The sequence below is a fragment of the Pleurodeles waltl genome, chromosome 5, assembly GCF_031143425.1.
Source record: "Pleurodeles waltl isolate 20211129_DDA chromosome 5, aPleWal1.hap1.20221129, whole genome shotgun sequence".
Lineage (NCBI taxonomy): Eukaryota > Metazoa > Chordata > Amphibia > Caudata > Salamandridae > Pleurodeles > Pleurodeles waltl.
The window spans coordinates 1,709,983,952-1,710,001,546 of NC_090444.1; the positions used below are offsets into that span (position 1 = coordinate 1,709,983,952).

General features: G+C 42.3%; 1 protein-coding gene across 5 annotated transcripts in view; it reads left to right on the plus strand.

Annotated features, from left to right (window-relative positions):
- Positions 1-17,595, plus strand: part of LOC138296693 (adhesion G protein-coupled receptor F5-like) — a 912,996-nt gene that overhangs the window by 593,766 nt on the left and 301,635 nt on the right. For all 5 annotated transcript variants that reach the window (XM_069236060.1, XM_069236064.1, XM_069236063.1 and 2 more), the window contains 2 exons: positions 10,760-10,915; positions 16,178-16,375. In XM_069236060.1, the coding sequence (XP_069092161.1) occupies positions 10,760-10,915; positions 16,178-16,375 (354 nt within the window). The remainder of the gene's footprint in view (positions 1-10,759; positions 10,916-16,177; positions 16,376-17,595) is intronic.

The window sequence follows — 17,595 nt, forward strand, 5'->3', positions numbered from 1 at the left end:
TCCAAAATGCAGCTAATACAGTCAGTATCCTAGCAGTCAAGACTTGTTGAGCATATCAAAACTTGCTCACCTAACCAATCCCTTCTAGTCGAATTAGGTTGGTGAATGGCAGATAAACATACAGAGCAGATGTAGCATCCCTGTAAGCCTTTGAGGCCAATGCAGATCTATTGTCTGAATGAAAAGTATAAAGCTGCTCCAGTGGCTTTAATGCTACAAGTCTTTCCACGAAGTACTGGGAAGCGGCGGGCGGACACAGCAGTTAAGCACTGTGGAGCCCAGCAAGATATAAGTGACAAAAGGACAGTTCTAAGGCAGAGCCCACCTCCAACCTTACCACCCAGGGTGACATGCCGCGCAGGCATAAGGTTCATTGGACTGGGGTCAGGGACTGTCAGGCAGCTGGGAAGCCTGACACAGCTGCCAACAAGTTGTGAGCTTAAGGGCTGTGCTCAGGTCTTGTAAGTGCAAGCTGTGAGCCGGTGGAAGTGGCCCAGCTAGAAGTGGGTGCAGCTGAGGGGACACAGAGTGCTCCCGCTCATACCCATTCAACTACACTTGTCTGCTTCTCACCACTTAAAATGCAGATAACCAACGGACATTACGAGTACACACCGATCACACCTTGATGATTAGCCTAAGCAATCAGGGCAAATTAAGGAGACCAAGTAACTCTGATACCTTGTACCTTGCCACCTAACCAGGAGTACACAATGATCTGTATATTGGGCTCAGAACTTCGAGCATAGACCAAAGTCTACATCAGTGGTGGTGAGAAAATCAGTGGAATCTCCAACAAAGCTTGAAGTCACATCAATGACAGCAGCAGTGGTGGTGGCAAGGTTGACCATGCAGCTCTGGGAGTGGCATCAGTGAGATCTGACAACAGTATTTGCCTCAAAATGGAAGCTCTCCTGTAGAATTTTCTGGTCACCCAAACTCAACATAAAGGTGAGAAAAAAACTGGCCAAGCACGGAACGGGGCATATGGGAGAGAGAGCAAATGGCCAGGGCAAGATCCCTCAAGGCTTCTGCAAAGCTGCTGCCCCCAAGAAGGCCTGGCCACAGCAGTTGCCTCTGATACAAGCATTACAAGAGATAGGCCAGGTGGCGAGGATAATTTCAGCCAGTGGAAAGGAAAGCCAAACTGGCACCACCTCAAGGAGCAACAATACCATATACAAATATTTCACGAGGGCTAAGGTAGCCCCTCAAAATCTATTAATAAGCAATAAACTCCAAGTCATGCAAAAAACTACAAGATCCATATCCACCCACAGGCTGACTTCTGATGGCACAACACCAAAGGAGAAGTGAACAATAAAAGAGTCCCAAGTAACCAATGGGGCTGAAGATCCTGCCCAAAACTAGGCACCAAACATGAGGGATATTGAGGTTATGGAGCTTTCCTCAACAATCATGGAAGACACCAAGCCAAAGAGACACAAACAGGATTCCTTCCACTTTGACAAAATGGATGAGTTAAACAGGGGCGGCTTCAACGAGCTGGCGAAGGGTTGGAAAACAATGGCGGCTCAAATTCATCAACCTATCAACCACAAATCTGACCAGGGGATACAATGGCCCATGGACATGGATATAGACAAATTGGAAAGCTCAATCCCATTAGACACCTGCAGAGAAAGATGAAGGTCATTGCTCAATTTCTCCGACCAGACCTTCAATGGAGCCTCCCAGTGCATAAGCCCCGGAAGTCTCAAAAACGTTATATACAAACCAAATAGTGCTGATAACCACACAGGGCAGAGGGAGAGGTAAACTGCTTCGTAAGGAGGGAAACAGGGGATATAGTGGCCATGTCCAGGGAATCCAGTCCTGCACAAAATAACACACATATATACATGCAGAAGGAAGAAGCACTTGCACCTGACATGATTATCAATACCATTAACTTCTTACTAGCTACTGTCCAAGCCTTGACATGGCAGTCACAAAAATTAGAGGTCCAAGTGGATCTCATAGAACAGCTTGCCCAATGCCTGCTAATGATTGATAAAAAGATAGATATGCTAGACCAGAAACTAGAAAATTACATGTGCAGCTACAAGCTGTATGGCAAGTGAGATGATGGTGCGCATCACAATGCCATAATAAACAAACTTTCCACCTTATCTGAATTGTTGTCAGCACTAGTGAATCACTTAAAAACCACGGACTTTAGTCCTGGTTCGTATACCTTCTCTTGCATAAAAAGAGCAGGCGACTGAGAGGGCAGTCAATGATACCGCTGCTGGCCCCTTAGGGTGTCAGACACTCACAGACATTGGAGAGGTGGGACAGATTGAAATATTCTTCCTCAAATGCAAGCAGAAACACGTGAGAGCTGAACATAACACATATCTAAAGGACACTTGCGAGGTCAAGCAGCATGGTGCTTTTAAGAGCAAATGACAATGCAAACGGGAATCCATCAGAAACATCACACATGGAAACCCCCCAAGTGGTGAAAAAGTGGCAAAAACACCAATCATGCAGGAAAAAGAAAAAGCTGTGGAAATCACTGAAAAGACTTAAAAGAAATACAAATTAAACGAACAGCTCTGGAAACACAAGGCACTGTACAGCCGAGAGACAACAAGAAATACCAAATGCTGAAGAGCAGGGCCAAGATAATAATCAAGACAAAATTTAAATATATCCCATTTTTTACGCGATGGTAGTGGCCAAGGGCTACAGCAAAAGGAGAAACACATTCCAACCTCTAATGCATATTTTAGGTACACAGCAAGCCACCACCTTCACTATAGGTGGTGAGCAGATACAAGGACACACCTGCGACAGAGCTGAAAGCATGATCCAACAGGCAGAGGCCAAGGGAGAGGCATTTGCCACGACAACGGAATCATACAGGAGCACCCTTTGGCCACTGAACTTCAGGGGACCTAACCTAAACAGAAGATGGTAAGCCATTCAGGCATAAACAACGCATGTTACACCAAGCCCACAGAGGAAGACAGATCCTAGGAGGCTACACTTCGATCAGGCCCTTGAGATATTGACCCTGCAGAGGAGGTGCCTGCAGACGAGGGCCTGCAGAGGAGGGCTGCTTTCGACCACTCCCTACATCAGGATCTTTAACTTTCATACCAGAATACATCATGAGACGGGTCTGTGACACATCAAATAGATTCAAAATCTAATGCCTCCTAAAAAACATTCCTTCATTAGCATATCTTAAATCTAAGCAATTCGATTCAAAACCCACACCAACTGTAACTGTGTGAATTATTCCAAAGGAAAGCAAGCAATTTGAGGCCTGGGGCATCCTCATTAATGAACAAGTGGTGAAAAAGCTCCCCCGCGTGCAAACACAAAAAACAAAATGACAACCCACAGCCCAGCAGAGCAAGAAGCATACGGAGAGGCAAAAAGCAGGTATTCACCCACTCATGGGAGAGAAAAATAACTGTGCAACTGACAAACAAACAGAGTGAAAGGAGTAAGGTTATCTGTGCAAAATATAACCCCCTACCTGAGGAACAACCCAACTGGGGATGGTTAATGGCAGCCTTAACAACCAATGTATTCTTAGCAACATGGAAGCAAAGAAAAACATGGGTAGACACAGCATAAGGGTGATTAGTTGGAATGTTGCAGGATTGGCCACCCATTTAGAGCAAAAGAATGCCCTTAACTACTTGAGCACTGGTGATGTTTTGTACCTACAGGAAACTTGGGCCACTGCTGCCATTTCAATCTCAAGCTATCACACAACTACAAAACTGCACAGAAGAAGTACTTATTTGGAAGACCTGCTGGTGGGTTATCCATCTTTGTAAAACTTGAACTTCAGCTAAGAGCAAAAGAGCTAAAAAACCCTAACAACAGCTAAAACCCTGCTAGCCACGGCTTGCAGGGTTGTTATAGAAATTTGCAAGCAGATTCGGTTAGTCGTATATCAGCATCCTGACCACAAGGTCACCCTGGCAGGCGATTTTAATACAGAAAATCTAACTCAAATGGAGGGGACCTGAAGGAAGTAAATCAAAATCTCCTAAAGGCTTGAATTAAAGAACATGACCTACACACGTTATCAACAAGGATACTCCAATAGCAAACAACATCCCACATTTAGAAACATCTCAACACTGGACAATGTATTCTTGAGTCATCACTTGCGAACAAGATGTGTTGAATACAAGGTCCCAGAAAGAATGGAAAGCGATCACCATCCCTTCACAATTTAGATCAACTTAAGCGCCAGCATCGCAATAGACGGTGGGCACCTTTTAAGCCCTGAACCGATCCCCCACAGAAAAGAGAAGTGGGAGCCTGGTAGCAAGGTCTTGTTCCAAAAGCAAAAAGCACAACACAATCCACTTGCATTCATTCAGAATTCGACTCAGCTGGGAGAACGCAATAAGGGTACTTCAAGCCACTACTAACACCTCAACAGAAAACAATGACTGCCGATGAGACCCACCCATAATTCAAACATCCAGGATATTGAATTGATAAATAGCAAAAGGAAGTGTTGGCTAGCTGAAATAAAGTGAAAAAATGCAGAAAGGAGCAGCGGCAGTAAGAGAGTTAAAGAAGCAAGAAGCAAATACAAAAAAATTGTATGGGATATAGAACAGAAGCACTTAGAGGAAGAGTGGTTGCACATTTTCAATCTTCTTGCACTGGGTAAATCACAACAATTCTGGAGTCATGTAAATGGCCTACTACATACAACCACTGGCAAAGATAATGCCGTTTGTGCTGAGAATTGGATCGCCCTCGTGTACACAGTTTATTCACTGATGTTGAGATACCAGTAGGCAATCTGCACAAATCTCTTAAGGACCTGACAGAGGCACTTACAGATGACCGAATAGATGTTACAGAGGAGGAAACTGTAAAAATCTTTAATCCAAGTCAAGGATGAAATGTGCAGCAGTGGTGGTGCGCAAGTTCTGAGATGCGTTGAGGCTGCAGTGTGAGATCCTGATGTATCGACATTGAGGATCCTGTCAAAAGGGCTTGCGATGCAAAGACCGTTGTCAAGGATGCGTCGTGCAGTTGAGGCAATGCGTTGGCTCCAATTAGCGGAGAAGTTGTGATACAAACTTTATGCATCGCCGTTAAGGCTGCTGTTGATGGGGATGCGAGGGCCCTAGGTCAGGAAGAGTGCAGCTTGAATGAGAATTTACCTCAAAAACAGAAGACAAGAGGCTTTTGACAAAACAGGGACGGTTTGTTTAATTAAACATTTCGGCCAGGCAAGCAGTGTCTGAGGACTGTCTCTAATTGTACATCAGTTTGGAGTGATTTTTATACATTTCTCTCAGTGCCATAAAGTAATGAAAAACATTTCTGTCATGGTTAAAAATGCAAACAGTTGTCATGGAGTCATTAATAAGGCCCTGATAACAAATGAAGGTGGGCCTCGATATTGCGTGGACACAATGTGGGCCAGCTGGTAATGTGTCCAGAAGTCTGGCCTGTGGGGCGCATTGTCGCTGCATGTGCTATGTCTTCTGTTTTCTGATTGATTAAGTGTTCCTAACTACATGGTGCATCTAACTTTATGGTGTTTGTGGGAATGCACACACTCCTCTGGCCATGTGTGTTTTACTGTGGCCAATCTTCTGGGACCATTGTGGTGTCACTGCACCTTTCTGTGGGATCTGATCTAAGTTTCTTCTGTGTACCTTTGCCTGTTGGCTGCATTTTACCCCATCTGTGACCTGTCAGCATCCTCAGGCCTAGAGCTCAGCACCTGCCTGACCACGCACCTTTGTGCGGTGTTGACGGAGAGTTCATGACAGGGAAATCTAATAATGGTGATGCGACTTCGCTCGTGTATATTAATGTATTGTTGTGTGCATCAACATTGATTATTCCAATATTAACAAGAGCTTTGTGCAGTGCAAGTTCTGAAGGAAGGTGATTCATTGAGTCTGATCCACACAGCAGCAGTGATGCATTGGTGTGGTCCTCGCAGTAGCAGCAACGTGCCAGTTCTGATCTGCGCCACAGTAGTGATGCATCGGTTCAGTAAAGGATGTGCCGGTTCCACTGAAGCAAACACCTTAGGCCCACTTCCATGGTCCAGAACTGGGGTGGCACTACTTGGCTCAACACACTCACAAATGGCAGAGTCCAAGAGTAGTAGTTGGAAGTATTTTATGTTCCCTGGATCTTCAAATCGGAAAAACAGTCAGCTAGCCCTTGGAGTTACTCTGGGTTCAAGTGAAGCAGGTCCAGTCCTTCTCACCCAGGCAGGAGAACAGCAGGCAGGAGGGCAACACAGCAAGGCAGAGGAAATAACTCCTTTCTCAGTAGAAGTGACTTGCACCATGTTAGCAAGCAGACTCAATAAACATGAGATTCATACTCAGAAGCCAAATGGGGAATAACCTTTCATCAGTCAAGTGCTTAACAAACCTATGTTAAATGGTGCTCCCTATTTAACAGTAAGAGATAACATCAATATTTTACCGGATGGTCCGGACATCCATTTTTAAGCATAACATTGATCTTTTGAGTGTGCAATCAGAAATTATTCCCAAAAATCTAACTGCCAAACATTCAAGTGCCAAATGTTGTGTAAGCTGAGGTTTGGCTCAGCACTATAGGGTTTGTTTTCACCCTCACAGGTTACACGAGTGAACTTAGTTCCATGCACCAGCACTGAATGTGAAAAAACAGGTTATTGGAGCCCCGCAGAAGCCAAACTAGTACATAAATTAGGTGCTGTCAATGCTTTTCAAGTACTAACAGGGAGAAGTGATAATCCAAACAATCATTCACTAATCATTTACACACTCAAGATCACTAGAAACTGAATATGTATTTCAACATGTTTATTTTATATTAGTTATTTCAAAATGTGGAGATCTAGTGCGCATGATATTAGTAACATCACAGAAGACAATAAAAAGCAGGTAAGCTTTTTATTAACAGTGAAAACAGGGAAAATTTTAACATCATAATTTATAGCCCTTACACCCTCATTCTGCTATCTCTAAGCACTCTGTTAGTTCTAGCAGATTAATAAAAATATGCCTGTAGTTTGGTAGTGGTGTGCATACCTGAACAACAGGATTTGTTTTCTGTTTTCAATGGATTGTCAGCTTTTTTGAGCACAAGGCCAAGAGCTAGGAGACTGCATCAGTGTGAGAACATAATATTGGCACCAGTTTGTGAAGGCAGAATGAAATTCTTCACAGAGCCTCAGGGATTCTTGCTGGAGGCGCCTTCTGTCAGGATGGAATCTGGTGCAGTGCTAGTCTGTATCTGTGATCTGCATCTGTGACCTGTGTGAAGTTTCTCTCCACTTAAGGGGCTGAATGGTGGTCCTTAAATACTAAATTATCACCAGGGGTGAAAACCTCTGACATAGTTTCAGGAATGATGGATACAGATTACGGGTGCCAGAAGAAGTGTCTTAGACACATCTTTAAGAAAATGGTAGATGAGGGGTGTCAATTTTAACTACACCCTTTTGATGATTTCTATATGGAGGTTCTTTTGATGGCCTTGACATTATGATAAGTGAAAACTTATCCCAGATGGTGTGTAGCATCAGGTGTCATATCTAAGTCATTATCTGAAAGACTTGACACTCTCTCAGTTCCAGGAATGATAAGAACCATAAGGGCGAACGACACTAATGTTATTAGTGTTTATACCAGACAAGATAGTGATTTGGCAGAAATGGGGGGAAGTGTTGTCCGAGAAGTAATTGGGGGCATATTCGAACTGGAGTCAGACCTTATGGACTTTACATCAGTCTATCACTCCATTTAGCAGGGTAGGTGGGCCCTGTTGTTTTTTCCTAGGAGAAATTAGACAGAGATGCTCTATTTATATTTAAACAAATGTTTTTACCTGGTTTGCATGTGCCCAGCATTTATGTGATATTCCACATATTCAGTTTTCAGGAAATGACTGTGATCACCAGGAGAGATGCGTTTTTTTTTTCTTCAAATATGCACACTGTGAGAAAGTCATCCTTTTTGCCTAGTCACCCCATTATTTTCTGACAGATACTGGTGGTAAATGACTTTGACTGTGCCTGGGGCTCTGCTAACTAGGTCCAGGGACAGTGCTCTGATTAAAAAGGTACATGGAATTTATGTATAATTACAATTGTCAATGACAGACCCTTTTAAGTCCCTAATATATAATAGGGCATGGGGGATTTAAACTACCTATAAGTCCCTAGTTTATCATAGGGCAGGAAGGTTTAAAAGACCAGCTGATTTCCTGCACTGGATTGTGCACTTCTGTTTTGCCTGTTGTCATTTTTAGAGGCAGTCCTGCCTTGCAGACTATCTTTAAAAAGTAAAATGTGTGCAAATTCAACTTTTGAATTAAATGTACTTCCAAAGGGAAAATATACCTTATCATTACATATTCCACCCCTAAGGTCTCCCCTAGGTTTCCCAGGGGGTGGGGTGCCATGTAACTATAAGCAGTGATATTATAAAATATGTCTTATATGCCCTGGTGAGATAAAAAAAAACACACATTTCATGTTCCCCCATTGCAGATACTTAGCTCCATAGTCTAAACATTGGAATATTTCACATAAGTATAAATATTGCTTGGAAGGAGCTAAATGTGTTGTTCAAGGACTCAAAAGATTAGTAATGATAAATCCAACAACTTGCCACTGTTGAATTCATGATAACTAATAGAGAAAAGAAGGTATAGGCCTTTCTTTTCTGTCAGCCAAAATCAACCCTACTAGTAGACTCTCCTGATTGGCCAGCCTTAACAGGATTGGCCTGGCTGCTTTGATGAGGTGATAAGTGTCTTGCAGAGAGCAGACGTTATCTGGTAGGAAGGGGGCTGGGTAAATCGAACTTGGAGTCAAAGATAACAGGACATAAAGGAATGCCAGGCAAGCCTACCTCTCTCCCTGTACTCCCCAGCCAGATGGCAGGCCAAGGAGTGAAATTTGCAGATGGTCTGGAGGGTGAGTGTTAATGGAAATGAGCCACACCAATAGGCTGGTTTAGCCAGGTCTTTGCTGGAGGTAAATCCTTCATCTTTGATTTTAGTGCAGTGCTGTATGGGACAATATTATGCCACACTTTAGAGGAAGCTGTCATGCTTTGGGGTGGCACCCTTGCTTGTCCCCCAGACCATTGAATAAATATGTGAGAGGTGCAAAGCAACTCAGACTGCTGCCTGAAACTACAAGGAGAAGGACTGCCCTGCTGGAACCCTGATCTGCACCCTAAAGGACTGCTCTCTGAAGGACTGCTCCTGTTGCACACTGGAATTACAGACCTAAGGCTTCTGTAAGGTCTAAGGAGTGGGCTCCCTGAAAGCAACAGGTTAACAGAGCTTCCCTACACCATGTCACACAAGAAGTACCCAGCCATTCAGTGTGTTCATTGGACATTTAAGGATTTGGCCAGATGCATTGTCGGAATTGTAGTCCAAACTTCCATGGACCCCCTCAGAGCCTCTAGACCCTGGGATTTGTGTTTTGGACACTTTGAACCCTCAGAAAGAAGAGCCAGAAGTTTGGAGAAGTGTGGAGCAACTTTTGGAAAAAGCTCCATAAGTGGACAGACCAGACGTCGGGATCCAAGCCCACTATGTACAGCTGCGACCTGGCCTGAATTTCAGGTTCCTCTTGCTGAAAGCTCCGAAGCTCCAGACCTCCAAGATTTGACCGGGGCCTGACAGAAAAACCAGATGACGTTGCATTAAAATCGGTATGCTGGAGAGGACCGCATGACGTTTGGAGAAAATCCTCCAGAAAAGTGTGAATGTAAAATTTTGACCCAGGCCTCCCACTCAGTGCCTGGACCCTTCGATAGGCCCAGCGCCTTCTCGCTGAAGTACCCCACATCAGGAAAACAAGAACAGGTGGACGCTCTTTCTCCCACATCGCAACCACGTCCTGGAACACCCTCCCGCTATACCTCAGACAGACTACCCCCCTCATCTACTTCATGAAGGAGCTGAAGACATGGCTTTTTGGAGAACCACTTTGCTGATGGAAGCTACATGGCCCTCCTCCCCCAGTGCCTTGAGACCCTTACAGGTGATGAGCCGCACACTATAAGCCATGATTGATTGAGTGATTGATTGAGTGCAGCCGGTCAGGACTTAATCGTGGTCAGCCTTAATTTGTGACTTTGTCCTGGTCTAGCAAGACCAGATGTCCCCGGTTGGTGCTACTGTCTTTTAAATACTAGAAAGCACATTTTTTTATTCAATCTTTAAAAATGTATTGCTCCGGTTTCCTTTATTGGTGTTCTGTCATTTTGGTGTCATTTTAAAGATACGCGACCTTATGTTGGCAGGGTGGCCTTGTTGCTGGTAAGTGTATACTTATCCCTACTAAAAACCCAGTCTCCAACACATGCCCAGGATGATGTTCTAACTTATTGTTCAAAGTCAGATAATTGTGCAGATTTTATATTCATGACCTGCAACAAAGTAATGCACTCTTTCTTGGTCCCTGTGCCTGTGGCCTAGAGAAAGCTTATAGATTGTACACATGATGGTCCAAACACTCAATTATGAAGGCTGAGTATTACCTGTAAGTATTTTGTGGAAGTCGGATGTTTGACTGTGTTAGGTGGTGAACTTATATTAAGTGTGATTTCCATTCTACCTATGGTTCAATCCACGTAATTGCAGACTCTGACGAATGTGGACCTATTATTGCAAGGTGGTTGAAGTTTAATTTCATAGTTCCAGAGTGGTACAGCAAATCACCCTCCAGCAATGCAAATGTAAACATATTACTAAATTAACTGCAACCTTTTTTATTTCATTCTAGGTACAATAACTATTGATAGCAATTGCCAAAAATTCGAGCTCAGTGCAAATAGTTCTTTATGCCCAGCAGATATGTCGGGAAAATACCAATGTCTGTGTGTAAGGGAAGTTCGTGTACTCATCTCAAGCACAATATCGGTGACGTTCACCAGAAAGGGTAAATTGTTTTTTTTTTGTAAGACGAATATCCTGCTGTACATACAATTTTATGTGAATATAGCTTCCAGATGTGATGTGCAAACCTTTGTTGATGAAACAACGGATTATTCTGAATTCAGAGCTGCAAAAATGTTGATCAAAAATCGGTCCAAATAATAAGCCAATTTGTGGACAAAACGAAATCTTGGTGAACAAAAGACTTTAAAGGTGCAAAAAATAGGTAATGATTTACAAAACATTAATTTAAACTCATAACTGAATTTAAATGCCCTTAAATCACAATGGCAGAATTTTAAGTATGAGTAAATCTTCTCACAGGATTAAAATGTGTCTGTTTCAGGAAGAAATCAAGACAAAAAGCGACAAACTTGAAAACGTTGGGGAACCCCGAAATTGTGAAGGTGTAAATAAGGCTTTTACCAGTGCTTTTAATTTGATAAAAGAAAATGTGTGCCAATGCTGAAGCTCTGCTGAGAAGCCCGTGGCTGATGCAATTAAAAGTTGGTGTGCTGCCTATCAAGAATGAGTAGTCTTGAATCCACCTCATGCCTCTTTAATCCACTCCCAGCCCTTTATCTCTTTCAGGTTTCTGCTTTCACCCATTGTGACGGGTTTTTCATTGTTCTTTTCCTCCGCCTTAACAACTTGTGTGTTTTCCCTCTCATGTTCCCTGTAAATATTTGAGTTGGAAAAATAGGTTCCGGTGGTCCCCACCAGCAACCACTAGCTCAACTGGTTTTTACAAGGAAAAAAAACTCTTTGGTGGTGGGGGTGGGGAAAAACTAAGCAAGTGTAAATGCTCATTAATATATGTACAGTTACCCACTTGCTACATTTACATATGATAAAACTGTAACAAAAGGGACTATTCTGGAATTTACATAGAAGTTAAAATAAGGCATTTTCAACTCTGCCAGTCTCGGTATCCCTAGTCTTGGCCTCTGCTCTTGCTCCACAAGCTAACAAACTACCCTGACTGACCCTAGCATGAGGGCTGACTGCTTCACACGACACTTGCAACATGCAAGAACTGTGTCCTCCAGCACTGGCGCGTCCCACTTCTACTCCCACTCATGAGGAATGGAATTTGGCCATGTACCAGACTGCCTCTTACGAACCCATCATCTACAACCTACAGGACTAGAGAGAGACCTTCCTCTCAGCCTGGATGTCCTTCCAAGAAAATGGTGATCATTGAACGGCTGCTACCGCCTGACGGGGGCTTGCTCTCTTACCACCCTTCTCTCTCTTCTCTTCTCTTCTCTTCTCTTTTCTCTTCTTTTGTTTTCTTCCCCTCCCCACTTCCGTAGCCTAAGACCTCTCCACACTCCTTCCCCACCACACTTCCCCAGCTTCCCACCCCCTTTACCTTTGGTCCCACTGGTTAACATGCCCTCTGCTGCCCACCCCAAACTACTCCACATGCACTCGCCAATTCCCCCATCTTGCCACCATGAGACCCATGTGTACCATGTGTTTAGCAAGCTACCGCATCCTTGTATCATTTACTGTACCATATTCTCTGTACTGTCTCCTTTTACTGAGTAAAACCCAAGAAAGAAATGAGGAACAAAAATGTACCTGTCATTCCCAGTAGGAGTATTCACATTCTGTGTGACTTTAATGCTATAAATTTACTACCAGTAAAGGTGGCATCTGACAGAAGTACATTTCCAAGCATATTTTGTAAGCATGGCCCTTGACGCTTAATCCCGAGTGACACATTTGTTGTAGTTATTTTAGCCTTCCAAAAACACATCCATCTTATGAGGAATGGGAACCCTGATCCCCCTAAAAGCTTTTAAAATAGTGGCACGCAATGCCCTTAGGTATTAAAACAGGGAAACAGAAAGACTGGGAAGCAAAATAATCGAGCACAAAAAATGTGGGATAGAGAAACAAGTAAGTGTAAAGCGTAAGAGATAAGTTAAGGAATGGGTAAAACAGAAAGTAAGTGTATGGGCACAATAAAAAAGGCACGGATGATGGCAGTAGTAAGAAGGGGATTTCAATATTAAAAAGAGGCTGACCCCGCTAGAATATCTTAATAAGAATGAAACACTAAAAGACACACAGGAAACACAGCAAATTGTGCAATGGATGGGTCTCCCTTAGGAAATAAAATACAATGCAAAACAATTTAGCTCAAATTGCAAATGGGATGAAAGCAGCAATATTAAAGTGATACTAATAATCTGTAAGTAATGCACAACTTAGAAACATAAAGCAATTTTAATCCCCCAGTAATGAACCTCCAAAGATCAATGTTGGTGTGTTACACACACCCTGAAACCACTTTGGGGCTTATTTAGAAGCCCGTAGTGCCACGGAGCGTCACTTTCAGAGACTCTCTGGTGACACTGTTCCCTTTTCCATATTTACAAGATGGCGCTAAACCACTTTGTGTGGCTGAATGCCCTCTTGTAAATATGCTCCCTACAATGCAGTTTTCTGAGGCAGAGGGGCGTGCAATGGGTGTTGCTTGTGGCGTTTCCACGCAACACCCATTGCTTTTGACACTGCCCTAGATTTACGAGAAATCATAAACCTGAGGAAACTCCAAAAACTAACGCCGCTCAAGGGGTGGCGTTAGAGTGGCGCAACAAGAAGAAATACTTTTATTTCTCCTTGTTTCTGCTTGTTCTATGTGTGTTGCATTCATGATTGTTTATGTGCAGGAAGGTGTCCCTTCCTTCACATAAACAATCATTAAATAATGTTGATTTGCTACTTCTATGTGTGCTGCATTCTGCAGCACACATAGGAGTAAAACTCACCATTATTGCTTGTTTATGTGAAGGAAGGGACGCCTTCCTTCACACAAACAATCATTCCCTGCAACACAGGCATCCTTGCACTATGGTGCGCTGTGTTGTTGTAAATATGCTGCATCCCTGCATTGTTTTAATGTTGGAGTGTAGCACTGCCAAATTTGGCACAGCTCCGCGCTCTGACATTTCTTTGTGAAGGAAACCTTTTAAATGGTCAAAGATACCTTCTGAAGACTTTTTCTCTATTTGAACAAGAGGTTTAGTAGGCGATAGTGAAAGAGCTGCATAAATACGATACCTCGCTAGAGTGGTGAGACATGGTTTACCAGTGCCAGAAGGAGCAGACTCCTAAAGAAAATGTTCTGAAAAGTTGTAGTGAAAATAGAGCTCTACTGACTTTTTAAGAAAGACAAATTAGACAAATTAGAAGAGATTACCATCTAAACCAAATTTGCTACCTAGATTTACCAGTTTAAATTTTAAATGAAACAATAGTGCAGCTTCTCCATCTCCACTGAAACCAGTGGTAAAACAGGAGGTTTCTTGGCATGCCCTCAAGAGTAATTCACACCTGTTCACGCAGCAAAACTTGCGAGTCAGGGCCTAAACATTTAAATACAATAGCAGTAAATCGCCATAGATTCAAAGTATTTAGAAAAGAAGAAAAACGACTGCACACACTTGTTGTAATGATAAATCCAAGTTGCCTAAAGCACAGATGACTGGCCTTATTAGCAGACGGACCATTTTTAAGGCTATTTACATCTATAAATTAAAAGCTTAGAGGCGGAAGTGTATGATGCCCTGAAAGTTTACGGACGCCCATAAACTAACACATTTGTAGGCAATTACAATCGTGCTCCCCATCCCGCCAAGGAATATCAAGGGGCAATAACAGCACTGGTGGGGCGAAGAGGAAGGGCGTCTTCACAAGGAAAGGGATTTGAGAATGTGCAAATATACATTGTGCTCAAATATGTAAGTGCAATTGCCTGCACGTAATGGGGCATTCTTAAAACCTTTCGAGGACTGCTCCTAGAAGTCGTTGTAAAATTAGAAAAAATAGCATTTTGAACCCCACAAAACAGTAAGCCTAGGAGTTCAGACTGTTACTTTTTATTTTAACTTGGTCAATAGAAACTGTGCAATATTGCTTTAAAATAGGCATTAATACTAGAGTAAATCAAACCAAATGAAATTAACTGGAGTTCTCTGTTAGGTACTAAAAGGAACCTATATGTGAGGCCCTTCAGTTGCCATACCGTTTTTGGAAATGAGTATTTGTCAAATGGTTTATTTGCTGATATAAAAGGCTATAGTAAATGTTGCTGTCAACACATTAATAATTTTTCACGAAACCTTTCTTTTTAACCAACTTGAGGTGCAACTTTTCAGTTAAAATAGGGCCAACCTGCCCTTTATGAATTTCCCAAAACATTTCGACCTCAAAAGCATCATAGTTTAACCATGCCTGGGAAACAATTTGGTTTAGAGGGAAGAATTAAAACAGTTGCAGCCTTGACTGCTGTTAAATATGCTGTTGAGTAAAAATCCTGACTAATAAGAGAATATTAAATAGAAGGAGCAGACCATCGTGATAGCTGCCTTCTGTCATCTCCTCCTCGACTCTTTGTGACATTTTCACTCATTTATACATACTGTCTGCCTCAAATGTAAAAAGCGAGGGCGTGGAATCAAAAGAAGTCTTTTTTTGTTAATTATGAAAAACAGAAATAATAACATTGTAATGCCAGCAAACAGAACTTTATCAGCAGAATTTTTTTTATCCATTCTGCTCATAATTTTCAGTTACGTCACAGACCGGTATCCCAAAACAGTTCTTCAACCTGTGCCTATATCTAAGGGGAAACGGCCTTTAATCTTTATTAGAACATTGGAATGTTTGCGCTCCATTGAAGACAATGGAGTGCTCCGGGCTTTTACTAGCCGGTAAAAGCCCGGAGCGCTAGTGTTCTAATCTTCTTTGTTCACAGCAACAGCTGTGAACAAAGGCTCATGGAGTCTGAGGGGATTTTAATCCCCTCCGGTTCTGTGAAACCTTTGTTTTATTTATGCGAACATTCTGCCCTCTAACGGCAGAATGTTCTAATAGCCTTAGAAACCTCCATAGCGGGCTGTACCGGCTATTAAAGGCCCTCTCCCTTGTTAAAGGCCCTCTCCTTCGGCTCGGGCCTTTAACGTTGGAGCTGGCCTTTAATAGCCAGTAGAGCCCGCTATGGTGGTTTCTAAGGCTTTAATAGAGCCCGACTTTGGAGTAGGTGTCACATTTAACGGCATGCTAATTCTACCTTCCATTTTTTAAATATTTTGCATCATTTTGTGTTAATATTGAGCTTTAACTTGTTTGTGTATCACACACAGCATCTCACCTTCTTAGTTTTGACAGTAAATCTTGAACCATGACATCAATTGGAATGATTTATTTTGAAGTATAATTTATTTAAGATATATATATTTTTTTTTTGCAGCCACGGTTACAATAACAGGCACCACAACTGTGTCCGAATCTGACATTTTGAACCTTGCTTGTAGTACTAATGTAGCAACTTATGAAAGCATGACATGGCAAGTGGTAAGGAACGCTGGAGGTTCACCTGACCTTAAGTCTTACTACCAAAACAACAACGCAACTCTTTATATGCCTACGGTCCTGCAGTATTGGGCGGGTGAGTAGTAACAGTTACAATTATGTTCCGCATTTTGTTTCAATATGGTAACAAACTCTTGCTTGTAATAAACAAAACACTTGCACCAACCTTTGATATTACTTTACTGGCTCACAATTTACACTTTTTTGACTGTTCTTAAGATGTATTCTAGGAAGATTGTACCAGAAGTTCTAAAGTAACTTGTACCTCACCACACCATACCAGAGTCAGCAACCAGCAAGACGCAGGTTCACAACATAATCAGTCATTGAGGGTTGGGTGGGGCATTGAATCATATAAAAACAAACAGGTCTTTCAATAAACAGGGATTTCAGAAAACAGGGGGTTCTTTAGATAACGTGATCTATGATAACTGACGGAGACCATTGATGAACAGTGTTTCCCAGATGTAAATACAGGGCAATGCTGATTCTCAGTCTTTTGAATATTGAGGTTCAATTACATATACAAATTGCTTCATTTAGGAGTGAAAGAAGTTAAAAAGAAAGGTAAACTTATACTCACAGATCTATTTACATTGCATATTACGTAATTTTGTGCTTGAAGAAATACAAATCAAGTGGCCTGGAGTTGATGGTTTGGAACACCTACATATTTAGGGTTTTCTGGCCCATTTCCACTCTGGAAATGGCCAGAGATTTACCCCTGTCATGGGTGGAAGTAACTTTCTTTCAAGCCTGGGAATGGCAATCCAGAACTGGTGTGAAACAGTGGAAACCGTTTTTTGGGGGGGGAGAAATATTTTCCCATATAAAAGAGTCTCTACATTGTCTCAAAATGAACAAGATTTCAGGAGAACTTCTGAAACCAAGCATGTGTGGCTAACTGTTTTGAAGTCTGATCTAACTATAACTACTCTGGTGCTATCACCTCCAGAGTAATGTGACATTCATATATATAAATATAGAACCCAAAGCAAAGCCACTCTTTACCGTCGAACACTTTTCAGGACGAGTGCATTCTTACGTGATAGTGGGCTTACGTCAATTGATTCAGTTTGAAACTCCCCAAGGAAGTAGAAGCACTCCACAGGATCAAAAGTAAGCTTTATTTTCACCAAGCAGACGAGTTTCAGCAAAATTGTCTTTCTCAATGCTGGCATCAAACAAATCAACTTTCTGTTAGCAGATTTAAATACCTTCACTCTCATTCTTATTGGACGATAGTTCGTGTCCATATAAATGGGACTGTATTCACTTCAAAAGTTGAACGATATA